The sequence below is a fragment of the Filicampus tigris genome, chromosome 1, assembly GCF_054856515.1.
Source record: "Filicampus tigris isolate MCC_2025a chromosome 1, RoL_Ftig_1.0, whole genome shotgun sequence".
NCBI lineage: Eukaryota > Metazoa > Chordata > Actinopteri > Syngnathiformes > Syngnathidae > Filicampus > Filicampus tigris.
Window position 1 is genome coordinate 6,851,195 of NC_141217.1, and position 23,806 is coordinate 6,875,000.

The following is a 23,806-nucleotide window of genomic DNA, read 5'->3' on the forward strand; positions in this document are numbered from 1 at the left end:
GCCCACTCTCGACTGCCGACCAGCGTCTCCACTTCAGCGCCATCCGGGCCAAAAAGAGCCACGGGGCCACATCGGTGTCAGTGTCCTGTAATCCGGCTGCTCAGGGGCCGTGGAGGATCACACGAGGGGAAGTGCTGAAGACGAGAGACACAAAGTTGAGTGAGGGGGGGGCATCACGATGGTGGTCCAAGGCGAAGCGTTGGAGAGCCGCGGTCCACTGCACTGAGCAGAATGGAGCAGCTTTTCCGGAGAAAGCGGCTCGGTCTGCTGAAGCCCCTTTTGAGCCTCTCTCTGTTCTTCGCCTCCCTCCTCTTGATCCACAAGCTCAAAGTCCCCGAGAAGGACACCACGGGCACGCATATGAGGCACGCCGGCTGGTGCACGGAGTGTTCTTCGTTGAAGAAGGGCAGCAAGCCCATTTTTAGGAGCCACGCGACGGTTACGGGCGCACCGGAGGCGCAGCGGCTCTCCAACCGGAGCGCTCCTGTCTGGGATGCGCAGGTGCTTAACTGCAGTGAGGACGCCGCGGTGAGGACAAAGGACTGGTTCCGGAGATTGGACCCGAGGTTTCACCAGTTCGTCCTGCACCGGCACTGCAGGTACTTCCCGATGCTCATCAACCACCCGGAGAAGTGCACGGCCAAGGACGGAGGGGTGCACCTCCTCATGGTGGTCAAGTCCGTCATCGAGCAGCACGACCGACGCGAAGCGGTGCGCAAAACCTGGGGCAGGGAGCACAGAGCGGAAGGGAAGAGCATAAAGACCCTTTTTCTTTTGGGGAGTCCTTCCGTCGGCAAAGACACCAAGAACCTCCAGAAGTTGATCGAGTATGAGGATCAGATCTATGGGGACATCCTGCAATGGGATTTCATGGACACCTTCTTCAACTTGACCCTGAAAGAGGTCAACTTTCTCAAATGGTTTAATATCTACTGCCCGGGCGTGCAGTTTATATTCAAAGGGGATGATGATGTGTTTGTGAACACCAACAACCTACTGGACCTCATTGGTTTCAAAGTGGAGGAGCACAAGGAGTCCAGCCTGTTTTTGGGGGACACCATCTCCAAGGCCATTCCCATCCGGAACAGACAGAGTAAATACTATATACCCAGGGAACTCTTTGATAAGCCATACCCTCCTTATGTGGGAGGAGGGGGGTTCCTCATGTCCTCCCAGCTGGCCAGGAGGCTCTTCGTGGTCTCCGAGGACCTGGAGCTGTACCCCATTGACGACGTCTTTTTGGGCATGTGTCTGCAGAGGCTCCGCCTGAGCCCGGAGATGCACTCTGGCTTCAGGACTTTCGGCATTTCCAGGCGCCGGGTGAGCCCCATGAACAGCGAGCCGTGCTTTTACAAGAATCTCATTGTGGTGCACAAACTCAGCGCCCAGGAGCTCCTCAAGATGTGGAGACTGGTGCACCATGAAAAACTGGTTTGTGCAAAGAGGGCATCTATGTGACATGACAGTGCACAAATCGGTGAAGGAAAGCAGATGACTTGATTCTGATGCAATATCAGGCTCTTTAGTTTCCTCCACAGTGAATCTGTCCAGTTTGGAGTCCTCTTCACGTTTGGGAAACCACCACTATACAGGTCTACAGTGCAATTCTCAGTGCCATTTCCAATTTGAGCCTCAAGGATCAAGAGTCAAATGTGTAGGGGCTGTTTGTGCCTTACATTCGTAACATAGTGCAAGAGTTTCACTGTGCAGTGTCAACAAAAATCAGGGTAACACAAAACCAAAACGTCAGAAATTCTGTACTTTTTTTTAGTTTGTTTTATAGTGTAAATAAAAACTAAAGGTCTGTTTATCTCTGTTAAATGTGACTCTTGTTTGATTCATGAATAAAGAAAAAGCTGTTTGGGAATAATGCCAGAGTCGTAAAGTATATCAAAACCGGTCTTATAAATTTACATCAATTTAATAAAATACATAAACTTTTTTTGCAGAAAAAAATAGTCATTGTCATGATGATGTACATGGTATAAAATCTACATTACAATTATTACAGACTTACAGTCAGGTCCATGAATATTGGGGCATGGACAAAATACTCATCTTTAATTCCAAACACCAACAAAATGGATTTGAAATGAACAAGATGCTTTTAACCGCAGACTTTCAGCTTTAATTGGAGGGTATTTACAGTACATGCAAATCAAGTGAGCAGTGTAGAAATGACAAGTTTGTATATGTATATATTTTTGTATATACTTTTGAAGGGACCAAAAGTAATGAGATAATTGGGTGCTCAGCTGTTCCGTGACCAGGTGGCTGCTCTATGCCAACAGAACTGCTTCTCTTGTATTTATTGATGATGTAACTGCTGACAAAAACAAAATGAATTCTTAAGTGTTTTGTGCATTATCTGCTCATATTCAGCCAAATACTTCTGAACTGATTGGACGGCACTTCACAGTGCAAACGGACAATGACCTGGGGCAAACAAAGCATTTTGGAATGCAAAGAAGTGGATTTGGATGTAAATACCCTCAAATTGAAGGTGAAAGTCTGCAGTAAAAGCACAGCTTGTTCGTTGAAAATCCGTTGTGGTGTTGTTTAGAGCCAAAAAGATGAAGATTGTGTCCACTGCCCAATATTTATGGACCTGACTGTCAACGCGGACGTATAAAAAGACAGAAACCTCTACATTCACAACTACCAAAAACTTTCTGTCACTTAATACAGCAACACCTTGTCCTGCCTTAAAGTGTAAGTCAACCCAAACATATTTTTTGCAAGGATACGTTCCCAGCAGGCCCATTAGTTGAAACGTGGCATTCTGATTAATTTTGCATTTGTGGAAAAAAGGTTAAGCAGCAAAATGCACTCGTTTTTAGCCATCTCTGCGGGCGGCCATTTTGTCTTCTGTCGACTGAAAATGACATCACAACTGCTCACAACGACCAATCACGGCCGACCTGTTTTCGGAATCTGAGCCGTGATTGGTGGTTGTGAGCAGTTGTGATGTCATTTTCAGTCGACAAAAGACAAAATGGAGATGGCTAAAAACGAGTGGCTTAACACTTATTTCACAAACGCAATATTTATCAGAATGCCTTGTTTCAACTAGTGGGCTTGCATAGAACATATTCTTTAAAAAAATGTTTGCATTGACTTCCACTTTAAGAGTGATTTCTTTTTGTGAATACACGTCGACGGGCATACAGTATATCGACAGTATATCTGACACTGTCATATAACACATCCCACTCCGAGTGGGAGGGCCTTGTCAGGTCTGACAAAAATAACCACTGATGATGTCATCGGAGGTTATCTCTGTGTATGGACACGGACGGTTCTATCTGCCATTTGCCACACTTAAGCAGTGTAACCTGACTCAACTCTCTACCACAGCAATTTTGTATTGAAACTGCGCCACTGCTTTTATTCTGTATCGTAACTTTTTTTTTTTCATTACTACATAACTATTGGTCTAAATCTCCTTGATTTGATTGCTTTGTTTTCATCTTGCATGGGCGATGTGGGCGCGCAATACAAATACTGTAAAACTACTTATAGCGTGCACCTCATCATTGATTTCTGAGGTTTTGCATCAACAGCCAGCACTGTGTAGTCTAATTAGGGACAAATGTCTTTTGCTGTACTAACGTTAAGGCCAAAATGACTCATATCCTCATCATATGATTAGTGTTTTGTTTTGTTTTTAATTGTAAAAAAATATATCAAAAAGTATCTATGGGAAATGACACCAAAAAAGTGCCAAAAGGAAAAAAAAAATGTTCCCAAACTATTTTTGGAAGTGTTCACAAAGGGTAAATATTGAAATGTTTTCATAACATTTTTAATAAACACCTATTTCATTAAGTCAATTAGAATGCTCTAGAATAGATTTTGCTAGAAGTTATCAAGGTCTTGTTGCAAAACATTGTTCCTTCAAAATGGTTCTGTTCATTAGGATCAGGGATAAGAATAGTCTTCCAGTATAACTTCTTAAGAGTCTTATGCTATGTCATTTCCCCCTAAAAATACATTTTAAATAAACAAAAATTCAATTTGGCCAGGGTATGAATCATTTTGGTGTCAACTGTCCATGTTATGTGAACAAGTGTATCAAATTTTGACTAAAGGTCCCTCACTTGAATTCAGCATGACAATTTTTTTCACTATAGCAAGACCAGCAAATCAGCTCCTCACTTAAGATGGGATCTCACTGAGCAGTGCAAACACTTGTCACCATCTTTGCAACCTTGTACGAACGCTTACAAAACCCCCAAATTCGTTAAGCAGTTGCTGCTCAGTGAGATACCAGCTTTACATTCATAAGCCGTTTTAAGACAAACTGGCAGGTCCTCAAATTATATGGCATAAAACCTAAATGGACTTTTCCAAAAGTTGCCTCTAGAGTGAAAAGTAGGACCATGGCATCATGAGTGATGTTGTTGATCCTCTACAGCAAGAAGGTGAATTTTCTTCATCAAAGATCACCGCTTCCCAGGTGTATGTCCTCTAGCCAGGGGTGCCAGAGAGGGGATCCGACTGCCTCTTCCCAAAGGCCTGGCTCGACCTCGAGTTCCCACCGACCAGGTGTGCGTGACCTTTGTGCTAGCGACAGCCCTACCTGGACACAAACAGAGAGCCCCGCCACTTGTAAAACCCCTGACCTAGATTAAAGACCTTGTCTAGTGTTCCCTTTATTACCAAACCAAAGCAGCCCCCGCCCCCCCCCCTAAACAATTAAAGAGTATAAACATGATGGTGCCATTTTGAATTAGGTGTGTTCCTGTGCTTTCAAGGCAAAGAAGAAAAACACATTTAAGATCAATGAGTACTAATAAACATTAACAGCGGAACTGCCAAAAAGTTTACTTGAAGAGGACACATTATGGAATATTGACATGTAGTTTCCTGAAATGTGCCTGGAGCAAACAACGATTAATCGTGCCGAATTGTGACATCGCAATAGCGTTTGTGCATACAAAAAGGTCTGCAAACCATGGGCGTAACCAGCCCGTTTTGGGGGGGTGCTCAAGCACCCCAAAATTCAACCCAAGCACCCCAAAAATTATAGCATTTTTAAAACCCTCTTTTCCTTAATAAAGGACAGGATATGCTTAAATCTGATGATAAACGCTAGATAAAAAATAAAAAATGAAACAAAACAAAAACGTGAACAACGCAGCATCGGAAATACCCCCTGCCTCGAAATGGTTCAGTCCATTTGATTCCCAGCACCGCTCTCGCCCCCCTCCCCGCTCCTCCTTCGCTCGGCTTGTGTCACTTGCGGCATAGCGGCGGAGTCTGTGGAGGCTCCGGTGTAATACGGTGAGAGTATGTTATACAGTGGTTATGTTGAACAACTATTTTACCACCCAATAACATGACTTTGTTATCATCAACAGATATTAGTCCTCATCTTAGCTGCATTGAATCGAATGCAACAATGATCATCTTAATTGTTGCGTGTGTGTAAGCTATGTGTGTGGTCATCCTCCCAGCATCAGCATGGACATTCGCAATTTTTTCTGTAAAAAAAGCACCATGTTCAGATGAGAGTCTATTACCCACAGTAACTATAAAGAAATACACAAAACCTCTTCCTAATTTATTTGTATATTTATTTGTATATGGTTTGTAAAATGATGGAGGATTTTGTATTTGAGTCAACTTGTGGGGCAGGAAAGTGAAGTTGGTGGTTCCTCCGAGTCAGAGGAACTCAAGAGGAAATTGTTTTTCCCCTGTCTGGACAGAATGATCTCAGAACTTGATCAACATATTAAAAAATATATAAATACATAAAAAACTAGTAGGTGTTTGCCACAGATGTTTATAGTTGAAGTCAAATGAAGACCACACAGATTAACTTGGGGTAGGGGGGTTAAAGCGCCATTCCCAAACTTCCGAAATCAAGGGTCCCAGGTGAGTTTTTATTGGGTCACGATTGAGAAAATCAAATTCAATATAATTGTTGCCCGAATAAAACTGATCATTAGGTCTAAATGCTGCAGCACTATACACTATGTCATCATCCTGGTGGCGTACCTACTCTGCTTTCCCTGAGGTACGCCCTGAGAACTAAAAACCCTCCATGTTTGGCTGTTCTCGGTTTACACAGTTGAGGAGCCCAGATTATGCACTTTAATCCAAAGCAATTTATTTCCAGAGCAATTTGTGAAAGAGCACAACCACATGAAACCAACTGTGGCCCGAGAAAGCCAGGCAGACAAATGTGTCAGGCCCATTATCGATTCACATTCCTTTGAAAGCCCCAAAAAGATCGGCCACTAGTTGACATGACACGTGTTCATTTTGGATGAGTAAGGGAGAACAACAAGAGCCAGGTATTGTTTTTGACAGGCAAATGTGATTATTGAACATTTCTGTGGCCAATACTGTCATAATGAGAAGTGGCAATCGCAATTTTACATATTTCAATCACTCTATGCCTAATAGCTAGCAAAGTACATCCTGAAAATGTGCACATTGCAATGCGCTTTCACAGGGTGCTGTGCTGTGCTGTGCTGTGCTGTGCTGTGTTGCGCTGGTGGGTGTGTGGCCAAGTGGCTATGAATGCTTCACCTTGTGCTGGCTGGGTTCGCTGGGACGCCGCAACCCTGCGTGAGTTTTGTTTGCAGCCGTCACTGCCCGTGAGGTGAGCCTTCCAGGCCTGCAACAGGTACAAAAGTAGCTCAGTAAGTCCAGTCCTGCCCTGGGAGGGACTTCAATCGGCGACGGCCAGGAGCAACTGTAGGTCCAGTCAACGGCGGGATGGCCGCCCTCCTTCCTTCGGCAACACTGTGGCCTTTCATGACATCTGTTCAGGGCTCTGGCAGCCAGAGTGTGACTTTCTCGGCATGTTTTTCCCCCTCAGCAATTTTGAAGGGTGTGTTTGCGCTAAGAAGACGCATGTCATGTGAAATCACGGCAAAGTACATTTACGGTGCACTATTTGTGCCAATTCTCCTTGAACAGATTCTGTTTGTATGAAATCAACGATAATGGCCGGCAATATCACCAATAGATAAAACGTCTTGGGTAACAGAAGAGGGCTGGGACCGTTTCAAGCCATAGACACAGCAGCTGCTTTGTTGAACAGAAAACCTGGCTATAGCCCTCGTTATTAACTTACAATTCTTTCAACATACAGAAAACGGAAGAACAAAGGAGGGGATGTTTTCTCATTTCACGCTATTTTATGCATTTAACAGAAAAATACCTTTTAAAGTTAAACGCAGCCGAATTAGTACAATTGGGCAGACCACAAAAAATGTCATTGTGCATGCAAAACCCATCATTCACTTCAGTGAGCACACAAGGTATTAACTACACGTGTACTGTACACTATTCCTGTGTACTTATTAAGTCATCAATAATTTACCCCTACTTAGAGTCTTGAGTTACAATTCAGTATCTTCCAAGGTTAAGTGGAAATAATTTGTGCCATCGTTTTATTCACAAGCAATCGACTTGTGTAAAGTCAAGTGTACAACAAGTGCGGGGGAATTAGCTCGTCTGACTTCCTTTTGCAATTACTTCAACTTGAGGGGAAGAATAAAGCAGCTCAGCAAAGAACTACGTTTCCTCTTTTGAAGTCTTTAAAAGGGTCAACAATAGCAGTGTTTTACCTCCACGACTGTTTGATCTTTTACTTTTACACCCCGCACTCATTAGTTCCTGTGTTGATTTGATGGCAGCGGGGAAATGCTAACGGTGTGGATTCCAAACCCAGGTTCTGTGGAACCTTGCTGTTGCTCTTAGTACAGGAGGCCCTTGCTAATATTTAGTTTGTTTACATTTGCACATAGGCGACGTAGCTAAATTCCCCCCTTTCACTCTTAAAATCTAAAAAACAGAACTTTAAAGAACCCAATCAAAGGTTTAGAGGAATGGTGGTATCTCAGTTGGTTTAGTTGGGCATGCTCACGTCCAGAATCTTACCTCTTCGCCCAGTGAGAAGTTGGTGTGACACAAAGGGCAATGGCTGGAGCGTTTACCTGAGATGGGCGCTGAAACAGAAATGTGACACCTATAAGCTACCTTAAAGGTAAAGAGAACATCCCTAAAACTGGAGAGGAAATGAAATGAGGGAAGACAGATAAGAGTTTTAAATATAGGCTTTGTTTCAACGATGGAGAGAATTCATCAGGTCACATTTAAAAAAAAATCCAACAATGTCAAGAATAATGTTTCTTTTTTTTCGGGGGGGGGGGGACAAAACGAAGACAAACATTACAGAAACGCAAAAGACTCACACTTGTCAATTATTAATACTGACATATGGTTTGACAATCTCTTTAACAATCAACGGTTTTAAAATATAGACAATTAATTGTCTGAGGCATTGGTGGATAAACTGTGTTTAACTCATTTCGTCCAGGAGCGCATAACTGCGTTTTCTACCACTACATTAAAACCACCCTTCAGGTGCTTTCTGACCCGTTTTTTTTTTTTTAAATGTGTATTTCAAAATTTTCAGATTACTGCATCTGGTTCACGATCCTATTTTTTTCCCCCTATTTTCTAACTGTCCAAAGAGTCCTTGGAATAAAGCAAAGGACGATTCTTAAATGACCAATAAAGTATCAAGCAAGATTTTGTTAGAATTTATCTACTATTTCTGTGAAGCTATTTAGAGGGATGGCACAATTGATTACATTCGGGTAAAATGCTGGATCAAAATGTGTACAGCGTAATTTATTTTTTCTGTTTACGTCACAATAGAAGCCTTTCGCCCATCCCAGAGTAAAATGGTACTTCTCTCCTAGCCCGTGTATTTCTCTCTAAACCAGAACGTTGTGTGTCTTTATGTGCCCTGCCATTAGTTGGCAACCATTCCAGGGTGGAGTCTGCCTCTCGCCCAAAGTCAGCTGGTAAATATATCTACCTCACCCACGACCTTAATGAGGATGCACAGTATAGAAAATGGAAAACGAGGCTTGGACATGACGATAATATAAAAATCATCATCCCACCCGCTCAACCAGTCATCCAAAACTTCCAATGGGAGACTCACGTTTGCAAGTGGTACCCTGGACGTGTCGAGTCAGTTCTTCAGTGGCCACTGCCTCCGAGCAGCGCAGGCACTGGCTGAACTTGGACCTACTTTGACATTCGTTTAGTAGGTGATCCGTGAAGCTGGAGATCTCCACTACCTGCGAACACAACAATCCCCGTTAAAAGAACGACAGCTTTTTGTTTAAGTGGCACCTTGCCTGTTTGCATTCATCACAGCGCCGCAGCATGGGACAGTGTTTCCAGTAGTGAAGGTCTAACCCATCTTCGGTGAAAGAATCATCAGTTTTGCCGCAGAATATACACAAGCTGGAAAAAAAAATGAACCGAAGTATTAGAATACAAGGACCACAAATCTGGAAGATCTACTGTACTGTATTGTGAATTAAAAATATTAATAGGAGTCAGTCAGCTAAAACAGACTAATGCCGAAATACAAGACACTTACTTATCCAGGTATGTGATAGATCGCTGGACCTCTGCAGTGGGCGTTGTCTTGTCCTGAGACAATTTTAGAACTGCTGTACATGTAGAAGATGAAACTTAAGTCACTTACAACTAGACAGCACTACATCAAGCTCTTTCATCCCTCGAGATTGAAGTGAACATTTAAAGAAGGATGTCAACCCCAAAAATTCTTTGCAATAATAAGTTCTATGCGCATTCACTAGTGTAAACATGGCATTCTGATTAATATTGCGTTTGTGGAGTATGAGTTGAACTGCAAAATCCTGCCATATTTAGCCATCTCGGGAGGCAGCCATTTTGACAATGTGATGTCATTTTCAGTCAACAGAAAGTGGCAAAATGGCCGCCTCCCGAGATGGCTAAATATGGCTGGATTTGGCAGTTTTGTTATTTTCAGGTGACAACAAGTGGAACGCGTAGAACATATTATTGAAAAGAAACTTTTGGGATGACTTCCCCTTTAAAGGATGCTAACTGAAATAGTTTGAATATTGTGCACTCCGTCATGGGTTTCAATTGTTGCAGGGAAAAAAAAAAAGCAAATCAAATGAATCGAGGCAAAAGGGAAAAACTTTCATGTGCGTTGCCAAATGATAGTAGTGATGGCCTTAACAACTTCTTAAGTTGTGAAAGGAATGAACTGAATCAACATTTGTCTTTGCATGTTTTAAATGACTACGAGTACATTCTTTGAATGTTTTAAAGCACTTTGAGTTGCATTTTTATGTATGAAAAGTGCTATATAAATAAAATGTGATTGATTGATTGATTGATTGATTGATTCAAACCACCCTCAAAACCAAGCCTAAAGGTGGAAGAACAAACCGTTGAAAGGTATTAAAGTGAACTGGATCTGTCTCCACATACCTGTACATTGTTTCCCAGTCTTTTGAGAACCCCTCTCAACTTTAGAAACTTCTTTCTTGGCCATTTGTCCTTTGGTACTTTTACTGTCTCTCTCCTTGAACAAAAGACACACAGATGTAAATGGATGGACCCAATCCAAAGGAAGATGACATAAAGACTCAAATTGATTTTGATAAGTCAGTTGTTTGGTTGAGGATGGAACGTGGCCTTTCCCCTCCTTTGTTAGAAAACAGTGCACAAGTAATATTTGTAAAAGAGCCTTTTTGACAGCCTACAGAGTCCAGTGGAGTCATAAATGTTAATGAGATGCCTTTACAAGGTGTGATGTAATTGCAGTCTAACAACTCCAACTCCACCTACTGTCAAGTCCTTCAAGGCAGCCAGCTGCTCTTGCAGAGAGTGGATCTCCTCCTTCTCCTTCTGCCCATCCTGTGGACCACCACCCATAATAGGCCGGATAAATTAGTGACAACCTCAATACGTCATTCATCATCCGTGTTTACTTTAAATTGCATTACAAGTAGTGGAACCTGACGTGTGCTACCATCTTGAAGCTTTGCACACTGTTGGAGCAGCAAGGTGGTATGTTGGCGACTGACGTGGATGACGGAGGTGCAACAGTGTGCCAATTAGGTAAAGGGAGGACTAGCTTTCTGATGATGCTGGTGCAATTACGAAAATTACGCTTACTCACTGGGTGACTCACAAGCATTACAGTAAAATCTCCCAGCATGCCAGTCATCCAACAAAAGCCAACTCGTATAAAGGTTTTAAATTGAAGCAAAACTACATGACAGTCTACCATCAATAGTTAGATGCATGGCAAATATTTGATAAGGAGGTAAAACTAGTATTGATGTGGGTTTAAATGGGGGAAATTAGATAAAAATAAAACACTTTCTATTTTTTACCCTTTGTAGCACAGCTATAAAATACATTTGAAAAAAAAAACCTGACATTTCTACGGTGCCATCTGAAAAAAACACCATGTGACTTCGCCATGTGAGGCAGCTCCATTGTCCATCTACAAGCTGCTCCTCATTGATTGCAATTCATTACAACATGGTCACACACCCTTAGTAAAGCAATTTGACACACAAGTCACCACAAACAGCATGTTACAGTATAAGTCGAAATTAGTGGTGCTGCCATCCATCGGCCACCATTCATGATCGGACATTTGCTGTATGTGCTGTTTTTGTATAATAAAGGAATGGAAATTTGGTTTGAATGTTTTCAATTAGTTGAAATAATTGACAGCTTAATTGATTATTACAATAATCATTAGTAAGCAGCTCTAATATATAAGAATAGCCATCTTTTCCATGTGATAGGAAATGGTTGATCTCACTCAGGAATGATCAGTATCGGAATTGGCAACATAAATCCCTGATCAGAACACCCCGGGAAAATAAATTGTCCGTCTTGCCTGAGTTTCCACCAGCTTTCCGTCGATCTTGGCAAAGCCATCAAATAAGGTTTTGTAAAGGAAGTTCTTACGAGCTGCATTCTGGGGTGGAAAGAAGCTGAGAACAGCCAAACTGTTCTGCTTGTACATGAAGAAAATGATGCGCACTGCCAGCTCTCGAACAGCAGATGCACCATGCTCCAAGGCTGCCATACAGAACTGAAAAACATAAATCACAATTGTGTTAAATTACTGATGTACTGTACATTGATGTTTTGTGTGACCCGGGAGACGGCCTGGCTCAAAATCTCGGTTTAGTTCATCCCGAAGGCGTTTGATAGGTTTGTTAAGGCTTTCAAGTTCTTCCATACTACACTTTTAAGATGGACCTCGCTTTGGCGTCCCACAATGTCGGAATGATGTCTTGAGTCTTGGGTGGAAAACGGACTGATTAAATAATTGATTTAATGAACACATTTAATATCAAATTTTGTCTCAAGACTTCATACGTTCTCGAGGGGGGCATAATTGCAAACTGGATGGGTTGCCAGTTAATCACAACACGCATATGAAGAGAAGGCAAACATTTACACACACTGTACATTCTCACTAAAAACTGAACCCACAGTGGCTGCTCTGAAGTCTGGTGAGTGAGTGAGTCACCACACCATCAGTGGCTTAATCATAAAATCATCCATCCACACTGGGCTGCTTGCTATTCAACGACAGGGTACATGTAGCGGAGTAAGAGTACAGTTTCTTCTTCGCAAATCTCCTCAAGTAAAAGTAAAAAGTATAGTGATTTAAAACTACTCCTAGTAGTACAACATTTCCCAAAACGTACTCACGTAAATGTAACGAGTACTGTAAATGTAACTCGTCACTACCCGCCTCTGGTAAAAACACACAAAACACAAAAGCACAATGGCAGCCCAACCGTGACTCAACTGACAAATCATTTTTGTTGTCACTACTGACGATTTATCCCATTGTATTTTACAACCAGAATAATTATAATCAATTCCACATGTCAGATTGAACAAACTCCATTTTAAACTCTAACACTGGTTAGACTGACATTGCAACACACACAAATGGACCAGTAAGTACCGTGCCTTGCTCATGTATGCCTCGGCAATGACGCAGAAGCGCCCCCCCCATTCGCCCATTCCCGCAACCCGTCGAAATACTTTGTTCCATAGTGGGCCCCTAAGCTGAGTCCTTACAGAATTTCACTAGGCACATCACCCAGGTAACAGTAGTGGGAAAAGGGAAAAATGTTCAAACCATCCCTGTCCTAACAGGGCTATCAAATTCAAGTACGAGCTGCATGGCCATGTGGTGTGTGGGCGCACATACACATACACACACACACACACACACACACGCACACACACCTATGTACTATTAGTTACATTAAAGTGCTGTGAAAACTGCACAATTTTTAGCTAATGGTTAACTTGCAAACTAAACATGCCAAGACTGGAAGAACATTTCTCAGCAGCTTATACAAATATAACTACTGTATGCTTGTCATATGTGTTTTATGACAGTAGTCTGATAAAGAGAGGAGCAAATAATTATTGATGATTCTTACATCACACAGACAGACTTGAAATGTCAATGGTCCTGATTTACTAAGATCACATACAGTACAGCAGGCAGTAAATTGCATGTTCACTCTAAAAAGATTGCACACGCTGTTGGTAGGCATGTTGCGTGTGATCCAAAACAATTGGGATGTTTTACTCAGATGCCTAAAAGCGCATGCTAAATTGAGTGTTCACTCATTGTACACAATTATGATTATTCTGTTTTGTAGTCATGTTTTTGTATTCAAATACAGTAAAGCTCTTTATAAAAGAAGCACACAAATTACTGAGTCACAGAAAAGCAACATATCGCTCTGGTTATTTGGGGGTTTTCAAAAAATGGAAACTGGAAACACTCGAACTTGTTTCTCTATGTGTGTGCATGTGAGTGAAAGATTACTGTGTCCATGCGTCATAATTATGCCAAAGCATTACATTGCAAAAACATCCGGTCACATCCACAACCTTCTAAACCAGGGGTGTCGAAGTCAAATGGACGGAGGGCCAAATAAAAAAATGTTGCGACAAGCCGAGGGCGGGACTGATAGAATGTTCATTGAAATTTTCTAAAATGTCCAGATTGGATTGGGTCCTTCACGCCTGCTGATGATGTCACGCTTTATATTTCTGTAATATTATTAATCTGTAATATTTCTTTGCCTCTATATTTGTCACCCCCCTCGCTGTTGTGTTTTTATCTTTGTAGTTACTAAATAAAAAATAAAATAAAGAACATCACTGCTACTTTTGCGAGGCAGCTCGTACATCACTTCCGTTTGCGTTTCTCCTGCCAAACTGGAAACAATTTTCTGGTTGACTCGGGCTGCAAGATTGTATGAACTGTACACAATGTGAAGTAAAACGGAGAGGATCATATGATTGGTATGATGTCTCCATCTGATTGTTTTAGAGTGGCAAGGTATGAATGTGGGTGCTCCTGTCAGAAAACACAGGCCCGTATTACACTTGGCACGTCTATTTATTGTGGTCTGCAACAACATAGACAAAGAATAACCTAGCAACATCATCCAATGCATATCCATTCGTGAACAATATGCCTAAACATTACAATTCACTGTATTAAGAAATTAAACAACCAAACAATACAGACAATACACATTCACACGTTTCATCACTAGAATAGTTAGCATACTAGACAAAATAACTAACTTGTGTTCATCGTGACATCACTCACGAGAACATATCTAGGCTATTATGTACAGCAGTTACCTGACACGAACCTAAATTATTAAACTCACAGTTTAACATTTACACACAACAAATGTTGTGAAACACGGGAAATCTGCAACTACTGAGTTTGCTGGCACGAACAAATTACTAGCTATGTGTCAAAGAAGGAAAAAGAAAAGAAACAACGTCTCTCGCTATCAACATTTAGCGCTCGAGGAGCGTTCAATGCCTGCTCACAGTGTGGGACATCTCAGCACTACATCGAAACTCAATGAATTTATCAAATGCCAACAATTACTAATACTAAAACAACGTGAGATTTCTAACTTGAAGTATTTCTTAATAAAGTGTGTTTTACTCCAAATAACCTTTCACCACAATCCGATTCTGAAAGCCACGAAAAGTGACGTGAAGTCTTCAGAAATAGTGGAACGAATTGGGTTATCTGTGTTGTGGTCGAATTTGTGTCTTGCCAAGTTGTTTTGTTTCCGAGGTTAATGAATGCATCGTGCGGCTGGATGGGAGGGCATATGAGCGAGAGTAGCGGAGGGCGAACAGGAGAGCCGTCGCTCTTTTTTGACTGAACGGTTGTCGTACCGCATTGGCGTCGGCTGCGGCCCACAGTAGCCGGTTGGACTAATAAAAACGGGATAATTAAACTACGTCTGTGTTCTTGGGAGACGCTATATTTTAAAGCGTGACATCATCGGCAGGCGCAAAGGACCCGATCACATCTGCTACCCACACCGGCTTGCTGCGGGCTGGATCTAATAATAAAGCAATATCATCCCAGGGGCCGTAGAAAACCTTCTCGCGGGCCACATCCGGGCCTTGACTTTGACATATGTGTTCGAAACCTTATCAGATGATGTCAACAAGTCTGTTGTTGATAGATATGAAAGCAGAAGCAATTTCTTCATTGCGAGCACATACAAGAGCAGAAGCAATATTCTTCATTGCAGGCAAATATCACATTGTTCTTATATTTAGTTTACAATACGCATATATATTGTAAACTAAATCACTCAAACATATGTTTAGTTAGCATAATCAACAAATGTGTGATAACTATTTTATAATTATTCCTTCATTTCTCACCCGTTTATCCCACATTTGCACACAATCATTCATCAGGACACAAAAACTCCCAACAGTCTTTATTAAATGAATTAAAACAATTTAGTCGGGTTAAAATTTGGACTTTACATGTATTTCAATGAGAGCCTGATAATAGGTGTGCTGATAATAGGTGTGCTGTGAAAAAGACATTTAATCGATCAATTAAAGTCCTTTACCATCATTACGTTCTCCACGGTGAATCCAGAGTTTTCCGTGCCCAGCTCCACCAGGAGACTTTCGAGCAGCTCGGCTCGACTCTGAGCAAGACGAGTGGGGAAGTTGGATTTGAAAGGCTTCACGAGCTCAACAGGGATAAAGTGCAAGACCCGAACATCCTTCAGGACAGCAATTTCCTAAACGGCAAACAAGAGAGACAATGCACTGCAAGCCACTGTCAAGTCATATACGTGTGCCGTTACATATTGTAATTTATCTGTCAACACAATCTGGCTGGAGATAAAGTCATGGGTGGAACAGGGTAATTAGTGACATGGCAGACGGAAAAACTCAAGATGTGCCATTTTATCCTTCTGGCTGAACTTATAGTGTGCAATAGTGTTTTTTTTGTTTTAGATAGTTAGTATTTAGACCCCAGATCCAGGACATGACAGCCGTGTCATTGTGATTCAATACCTGGATACTGGCTGTGGCAGTGACACGGAGGTGGTTGGTCAAGTCTCCAGTCCTCGCCAGTAGGGTAGGCCAAGTGTTCTCCAAACAGTGGGTCACCTCAACTCTGCCCAGACCTGGGATCAGCTGGCTCAACATGAGGATTAACAGCTTCAAGGAGGCTTGTAAAACCTAAGTTGAGGCAGAAGACATTCAGCTCCTTTCAAATGCCTGAGTTGTCATCCTTTTGCAGCAGGTTTTATTTGTGATTGCCAGAATGCCAACACAACAATTGTATCCAAACACCAAAATGGCAACTAATTCTCAAGGAACAAGCAGGTTATTCACACTCATAATGAATTTTTGTGTTTACTGTGTATAATAATATATATCCAAAATCACATTGTATAGTATGTTGTGTACGAGCTGGAAGGCCCGCTGGATGATGGTCATGTGTATGTGACCATCATCACAGCCTTATTCATCTCCCAGTGGTCTCAAAACGACTGCACTACTGTACACTTATTGTCTCTATTGATGCATCAGAATATACGTGACGGTGTCGTGAGTTGTCGGAGGATATCCGGGATTTTTTCAAGGAGTAATGGAGGTATAGTTGATCGCGGGAGCTCTGCTATAAGTCACGGCAGTGATATAGACGCCACGCTTGCGGGATTTAAAGGCGTGAAACCATCCAAACATGATGTATGGTTAAGATATACCTGTATGTTCGTGGACAATGTTTGTAAGAGAACACAGCATGGTAATTACTACTCTATTTTTTTAAATTAAATATAATGCTTCACTTGCATCTTCGATTGAAACAGGAAAGATGAATAAACTCGTGCCTGTGTGAAAGCCGCATGTCTTAAGCTCTTATTCTTGGGGGGAATTATGTTTCTATCTGCTACAGGGGCTGAGATATTATTTTGTAGGTGGCGAAAATGTCAGGTTTTCAAGGGTGACTCCAAAGACGACCGTAGGTTTTAGAGCGATGTCTCACGAGGGGCTTCATGCTTTAATGGGTTAATGGAGAAATGTACAGTAGGTACAAGTGTATTTACATACATGGCGGTTCAAGTGATAAATAAAGAACCATGAGAACTATTGCTCTACACCAGAGAGGGATATTACAGAGCTATCTTTGTGATATTTTTTTTAAGGAGGAAGCAAGGTCTGAGAGAGGAGCTTGAGATCCCATAGGATACATGTGTGTGAGAGGTTATGCTTTAAAACCAGGAGCATAGATTATTCTTGTAACGGGGTTCCGGGGAACATACTTTGACAATAACTGCTGATACTGGTAGAAGCCTTGGTGGAATTGACAAAATACACAATGAAAAGAAAAAAAAAAAAGAAAGAGTTACGGATGAAACTTTCTCCAGGAGGGCCCTCTTAACCAAGAAGACTGCAGCTCTTATCATGTTTCTCAGCTCCTCCTTGGTAGTCGTGGAGGGTACCTCCAAGAGCTTCTTGTGCACTGCCAGGAGGGCATCTTCTCTATTTGACCAGGATTTAGAATATGCCCTTGCAACCTGGAAAACAGCAGTCAAGGAAAGAAAATGAATAGATGCACATGATGGGCACCATATCGTTCACTTTTAAACTCATCTGACTTTATGAGCAACGTAGACACAATAGATATTTCCTTTTCAGTCACTTAGCAATGAGTACAGTTTTTCACCGTTTCTCTCTCTTACCAGACTCTCGCCATAGACCTCTATTGCATGGCCAGCCTCTCTCTGAGCCTTTTCCGACAGAGGCTCTGGTTCTGCGCACACCCCAGGGCTAAGCAGACGACTTTGGGTGTCAAGTAGGACAGAGTGCTCCATTGCAGGGCTTTGTACTGCCTCCACCGGCTGGTCGTTTCTCCATGGGGCTGGCAGGTGCCTCTCGTCATAAAGCACACTGCTAAACTAATGAGAGAAATCATGAGAAATTGAAATTGACTCCAGCAGCAAATACTGTGATATTGAGTGCATTCTTATACTTTTTGCTGTTGCTATCTCTTTAATTATAATGAAATAGAACCTCTACATTTTTTCAGGGAATAAGGACATCTATTTTCAAAAAGCAGTAATTCTCCAGCAGTGGCACAATACTTTTACCATCATAAACATTGTGTTTTAGTAATTTTATTTGTTTTTACGAATAACAGTGGTTACGTTACTGAACTGATGTTGTTGTTTGACTTTCGGTTTATTAAGTCCGGGGTTGCCACAGTGACTTAAAAAATAAACAGGGCTGGGCATTCCCTCCCGGATGGACGCCCTTTTGTGGACAGACGGACCGACGGAATGTAAGGACAGAAGCTTAAAAGGACGAGGACGGACGGTGTCGGAGGACGATTATTTTTATGAATAAGGACGGAGGGACGAGGACAGAAGGGTACCCAGGTTGCGGACGGACCGGTCAAAAAGGGTAAAGTGCCCATCTCTGAAAATAAATATGATAAAGAGATAAGACACATGTAGCAGAATGAAAATGCAAAAGGCTTGAATTGCACATATTAACAAGGTAATTTTGTACTTGAGAAAAAGAAGAGGGTTCAAGAATAAAGTGTTCAATGTGCAGAGATGAATGGGCATGAGTGTTTATGGTAGTTTTGAGTAATTGAGTTTTGGTAGTTAAGTAAATACTAAGTTTTAAACTCAATTGATAATTGTGACATAAATATCAATCACTATTTTTTTTTTTCCCATAATCGCCTTGCCCGCCCAAGCACCTTCCAGTAAATCCCGTTGTGCTTTGCCCCCAGGGCCAACTGGCAGTCGGCTGCCTCGTCCCCGGCTCAAAGATTGGTCTTAAAGCTGCATTGGCAACTGCCGGAGTCAGTCACCTGTTGCAGACTTTTAATTAAATAGAGAAACTTAAACCTGCAGTTGGGCTGACCTCAGGGGGTAGTGAATAAAATGTAAAAGGAATCCCACCACAGATAATCTTCCTGCATGCCTCCAAAGGCCTGGTACACACACAAGGATTTTTCAAATCTTACAAGACTTTTTATCTGTGACAGACAAAGATAAAAGATTAAAAAAACAAAGAACAGCAGACTCCCGGATATCCGGCAATGTTATTTGAGTGTTTCCGAAAAGGATTGCAGGAGAGAGCATTGAAAAATATCATTGCTGTCAAGAAAAGACTTGCTTTGGGAAAAACCGTCTGGGGAACTCACGTTAATACAAAAACCAGAAAGATAAAATCGGGTAGGACATTTTTTTGTTTTAAGGTATTTACCATCGCCTTCTTATTCGTCAGTCAGATTGCTCCTTTGATTGGTTACATTCCGTTCATGGGTTCATGACTCGGTGAGGCATTGACTTTATCCACACACGAAGATTTTTGGTTGTCAAAAATGGTCTTTACAACGATATGTTCTATGTGCTCCCACTATTCTTAACAAAGGTATTGCATTTCTGTACCCGGGCCTAAGGTGGATTAGACAGCTGACAATGAATAAGACATATTCTTCATACTACTCAAAGTTTTGAAAGTATTCAAACTAAAACAAAGACCCCTTGAGAGGGAACAATTATTTCTCTCATTGTATTTCAGCAAAACCCTCCTCTCTTTGGGTGCATAAACCATACTCTTAAATCCTCTCTGATCAGCTCTGCTGGATCTGACACTGAAACTGTTTTCACTGTGCTTTTTTCCAGCTAAGAAAAGTGGCACTTACATCTATTTTTTGCAACTCAGATGAGGTGCAAGGTGAGTCAGGTGGGTTGCTCCATTTAGGTAAAAGTGTGCCAGAGTCTGACAGATGGCTCTGTGGAGTTTTTGAAAGAGCTTTCTCTTTCCTTTTCGTGTCGAACGTCTTGGTGGGGAGTGAGGGGTGGGCTGAAGAACAAAGAGGTGATGGAACCTCCTGGGATGCACACGATTCTGATGCACTTGTGATCTAGTGATGAAGCAAAATAGCAGAAGTGACTTTACAAAATAACTTGACCCTCACACACTCTATCCCCCTCCCCTCCACACACATAAATAAATGAATAAAAAACAGCATAGTGACTCAAGTAATACTGTCTGTGTTTGGTGACTGACCATTGCCATATCAAACAGGTTGTGGACCTCCAGCTGCTGGTAGACACTCCTTCGGTACACATCCATTTCCTCCTTTTTTTTCTTAGCAAGGTCATGTTCCTCCTTTTCCATCGCACATTGCTTCTCCACATCAAACCTTGCTAAATGCTCCCCAGCCTGTCCAGAATGATTAGAGCTCTCATCAGGACGCCAAACAGACAAACATGACTACACAACTACTCATCTTTTTTTTTACTTGAACCAGTCCTCTTTTGGTCTCCAAGCCAAACCCAGCCAATTCCTCAGAGGCTGAACCACTGCTGCCCAAACACTACAATATGGGATTTATCTATTTATTTTGACCATTATTCCGACCAGTAATTAAACTAACACAATTTTGAAAGTAGTGTTGGGAATTTGGTACAGCTGACATGATATGAGAAAACCCAGAGTGTGTATTGGGACAACAAAAGCACAGTAAACTGTCATGAAGCTAATAGCAGCGATGTCATCATGTCGGCAGGTGTGTGAAGTTTCTATAGGCCTTAGATAGACCAATCCGACTTCGGACATCAGGCAGCGTCGGGGCGTCTGATTGCACCGTCTGATTGATGTAGAGAGCACCGTCGTAACATCGGACCCTGATGGGAAGGGTCTGGTGGGCGTTTCAGCATGTTGTACCGGCGTCATAAGTCGTGACATTTGGTCACTGATTGGCTGTTAGCTAGCGACTCGGCGCACGGGGCAAGAACAGGAAGTGACGAATGTGGATAAACAGTGAGTAAGCCTTTGCTGCTCTAATCTTCTCCAAGTGCAAGAGAGAGGGATGACAATATAAGTATTGCACGATTGTGTGTCAAGAGCGTGAGGGTTTGCTTCACGTGGGAGTTCATCGTGAGCGAAAAATATAGCGGAATGCATTGTTTACGTTTTTAAATTCCGCCCCCGCCAATAGCTTTCTGGTTGTCTTTTTCTATCCATGAGGAATAGTGACTACGACTGCCGATGGTATGGAAGGGTAGTACATCTCACACATGCACAGAAGTTACTTAACGGTCTGATGCGGTGTATTTTTCCAGCGCAACGTGCGCAACGTGCCATCGGCCCGACGTTCATAGTTGGCCGACGTTGGATTGGTCTATCAAGGCATTATGAGTCACTGAGTCAGCACCCTGTTATAATAAATGAGAGAAAGGACACATAAAAAATTACAAAAAATACATTACAGTGTGTTGTTCTCCTTCTCTTTAATGGTGTGTTATGTTTTCGGTCCCAGCGGTCTACGTCACGCGAGGAAGGCATGCGTGGTGGTAATGATCGCTTTGACAGTTCTGTTGCCTAAAACGGTGTCCGATCGCCACCAAAATGAAAAATACACATTACTACTCTTGTCCACTTAAACCTGTGAAAGTATAAAAGTGTTCTGCACAATAGTTTGGATTTATTGACATAAAAATGTGATCTCATCATGATCACCTCCACAAAATAAAAAATACCGTGGCGATTGCTCCTCCACTTTCACAAGCTGAAGCGGACAAGAGCATGAATGTGCACACAATCCCCGACTGGTTATATTTCGGACATTTAGCGACGTTAAACTCGTGTCTCAGGAGGGAGAGAGACGCGGCTTGCAGCAGCAGCAGGCAGATTGGAGCCCCCCGCTTCCCTCCCCGGTTAGAGGTAGGATTGGGACAGGGAATAGCAACAACTAGCTTCAGGCCGTTAAAACAAAAGGCGTTAGCACAACATTAGCTCCTTACTGTCTGCCCAGCGTGTGGAGGTGAAGATGAGCCTGTGTCTTCATGTTGCCTCGCAAGCAGTCGCGCGAGGTGTCCCTGCTTTTTGCTTGCAGCCCCCTTCTGCCCGAGTGAAGCGGCTTGAGAGTGACAAAAGCCCTCATCGAACAGCGAACGAAAAGTTCCAACGAGGCTGACTGCACAGCCGAGAGTGTGGCCGCATTGGAAATTGCCATTTCGGCTGTTACCTTCCAAATTGGAAGGCGCGTAAATCTGGGGCATTCCTCATCCAAATAAATGTGCACGTCTCATTTCCACTTCAGTCCCTGTAAATATCCTGGTGTTTAATGCCTCGCCCGTCCTAACCGTGATCAGCAAAGAAGCAGTGTTTTTTTGTTGTTGTTTTTTTTTAAATTTTTTTTTTTAAGCAAAGAAGCAGTGTGCGGCTGGTTCCAGCCTATGTACCTCTGCTGACTTCCACATTTCCTCATTCTCATATAAATCAGCCACGGAGAGGTTAATCCTTTTGATATGTTGAAGTGGGCATTAGTAGAGATGTTCACATAAATTTTGGTGCCAATTGATCGCCGTTTTTGGACGTTATAAGCAATGAAAGTACAATTATTTCCAATGGAGATTTTGGAATCGGTTCCTCGCGTGACTCCGGCTGAACAAGGATAGAACGGTAGGGGGCGCGGCCATTCTGCTCATTAACAAGGGGCGTTATTCATAGAGTCACTGATTTCCTAATTTCTCCCAAATTTATTGATAAAATAGAAAATGACAACTCTTTTCATTTTCCTGATCAAAAAATATATAAAATGAACTTGTTAGTGAAAACGTGGCCATCCCGGCCCCACCGTCCCTTTAAGCCTAGAAACAACTTTTACGTGGCAATACGACTGTCAAAATTATTTACTGTTGCCACAATGAAGTTAGTGCATTAAATAAAGCTTGCCATTAAAGCAACACCGTGTCATTACGTCAGTTTTTGTTGATTATGGCGACGCTATGTGGACAAAGGCGGTAGTGTTTTGTAGTGTAGGTAGCGGTAGTGTCGCGCACCAGCACGCAGTGTCGTGAAATCCTGAGCTCCCGCTGGCCTGCAAGTTAGACTGAATTTCATTTCTATTTCCAGTGGCTGTGTGAAAGATGAATAGCGATGAGGTAATGAATCAAATTTTTTTTCAACAATATTTTGTTTTTTTGTTTCTTTTGGGGCTTCTGCCATGACACCAGTAATATCGCATAGACGTTCGAATCGACTTCCGTCTTTATAGCGAAAGGAGGAAGTGAGTATGCCATAAAGCAATTCAGGACATTTGTATTTTTTTTTTTTGTGTCCCAGGGTTTATCCCATCCTCCTCATAGTTGCTTAGTGCCAGTAAACAACGATACAGACCCCCTCAGCGCATGACAAAAGTCCCATTCAACTAGTTGTAAGTCAATATTTCATCAAAACAGTTGTGAAAAAAAATTATTAACTTGCCCAATGTTGCTTTAACTACACCCATACAGTACGCTGGCGTTCAGATTACCATGGTAACAGCTTTGACAGCTGTGCAGCTGACAGGGCAAGTGTGGCTGCTATCTAGTTCCAAAACGCTGTGTGGTTGAGTAAGAAGACAGAGGGAGTGACACGATCCTGACAGTCACTGCAGCTGTTGAGCTCTTTAAGTATTCATGGTGTGCATGGCAACACTGTATACAAACGGGTCAGTAATGGGAATCTGAGCAATGTTTAACAAGTATTGTTCAATACACGTTGAACAGTTTTTTAAAGGTTGAGGTTAGGGTTGAACCATTATGGAAAATAA

The 23,806-nt window shown here is 42.2% G+C and overlaps 2 protein-coding genes across 4 annotated transcripts in view; one reads left to right on the forward strand and one right to left on the reverse strand.

Moving 5' to 3' along the window:
• Positions 1-173: 173 nt before the first annotated feature.
• b3gnt7l (UDP-GlcNAc:betaGal beta-1,3-N-acetylglucosaminyltransferase 7, like) lies at positions 174-1,700 on the forward strand. 2 transcript variants are annotated; one of them, XM_086043519.1, is made up of 2 exons: positions 197-369; positions 463-1,700. In XM_086043519.1, the coding sequence occupies exons 1-2, from the start codon at positions 232-234 to the stop codon at positions 1,456-1,458; spliced, it is 1,134 nt and encodes a 377-aa protein (XP_085899645.1). In that variant the 5' UTR covers positions 197-231; the 3' UTR covers positions 1,459-1,700. The 2 variants fall into 2 exon arrangements, with proteins under 2 accessions (XP_085899654.1, XP_085899645.1); XM_086043528.1 differs by having other exon boundaries at positions 174-1,700.
• Positions 1,701-2,986: 1,286 nt separating this feature from the next.
• The window catches only part of cep104 (centrosomal protein 104), a 35,242-nt gene continuing 14,422 nt past the window's right edge, over positions 2,987-23,806 (reverse strand). The window contains exons 8-22 of one of the 2 annotated variants that reach the window (XM_086049474.1): positions 20,275-20,430; positions 19,907-20,128; positions 17,928-18,143; positions 17,595-17,762; positions 16,252-16,419; positions 15,795-15,971; positions 11,738-11,935; positions 10,669-10,737; positions 10,309-10,402; positions 9,422-9,494; positions 9,174-9,282; positions 8,975-9,113; positions 7,900-7,967; positions 6,541-6,628; positions 2,987-4,582 (exon numbers count right to left, since the gene is read on the reverse strand). In XM_086049474.1, the coding sequence (XP_085905600.1) occupies positions 4,446-4,582; positions 6,541-6,628; positions 7,900-7,967; positions 8,975-9,113; positions 9,174-9,282; positions 9,422-9,494; positions 10,309-10,402; positions 10,669-10,737; positions 11,738-11,935; positions 15,795-15,971; positions 16,252-16,419; positions 17,595-17,762; positions 17,928-18,143; positions 19,907-20,128; positions 20,275-20,430 (2,082 nt within the window). In that variant the 3' untranslated portion in view covers positions 2,987-4,445. Of the gene's footprint in view, positions 4,583-6,540; positions 6,629-7,899; positions 7,968-8,974; positions 9,114-9,168; positions 9,283-9,421; positions 9,495-10,308; positions 10,403-10,668; positions 10,738-11,737; positions 11,936-15,794; positions 15,972-16,251; positions 16,420-17,594; positions 17,763-17,927; positions 18,144-19,906; positions 20,129-20,274; positions 20,431-23,806 lie in introns of those variants that run through there. The other variant, XM_086049483.1, reaches the window with a different exon arrangement.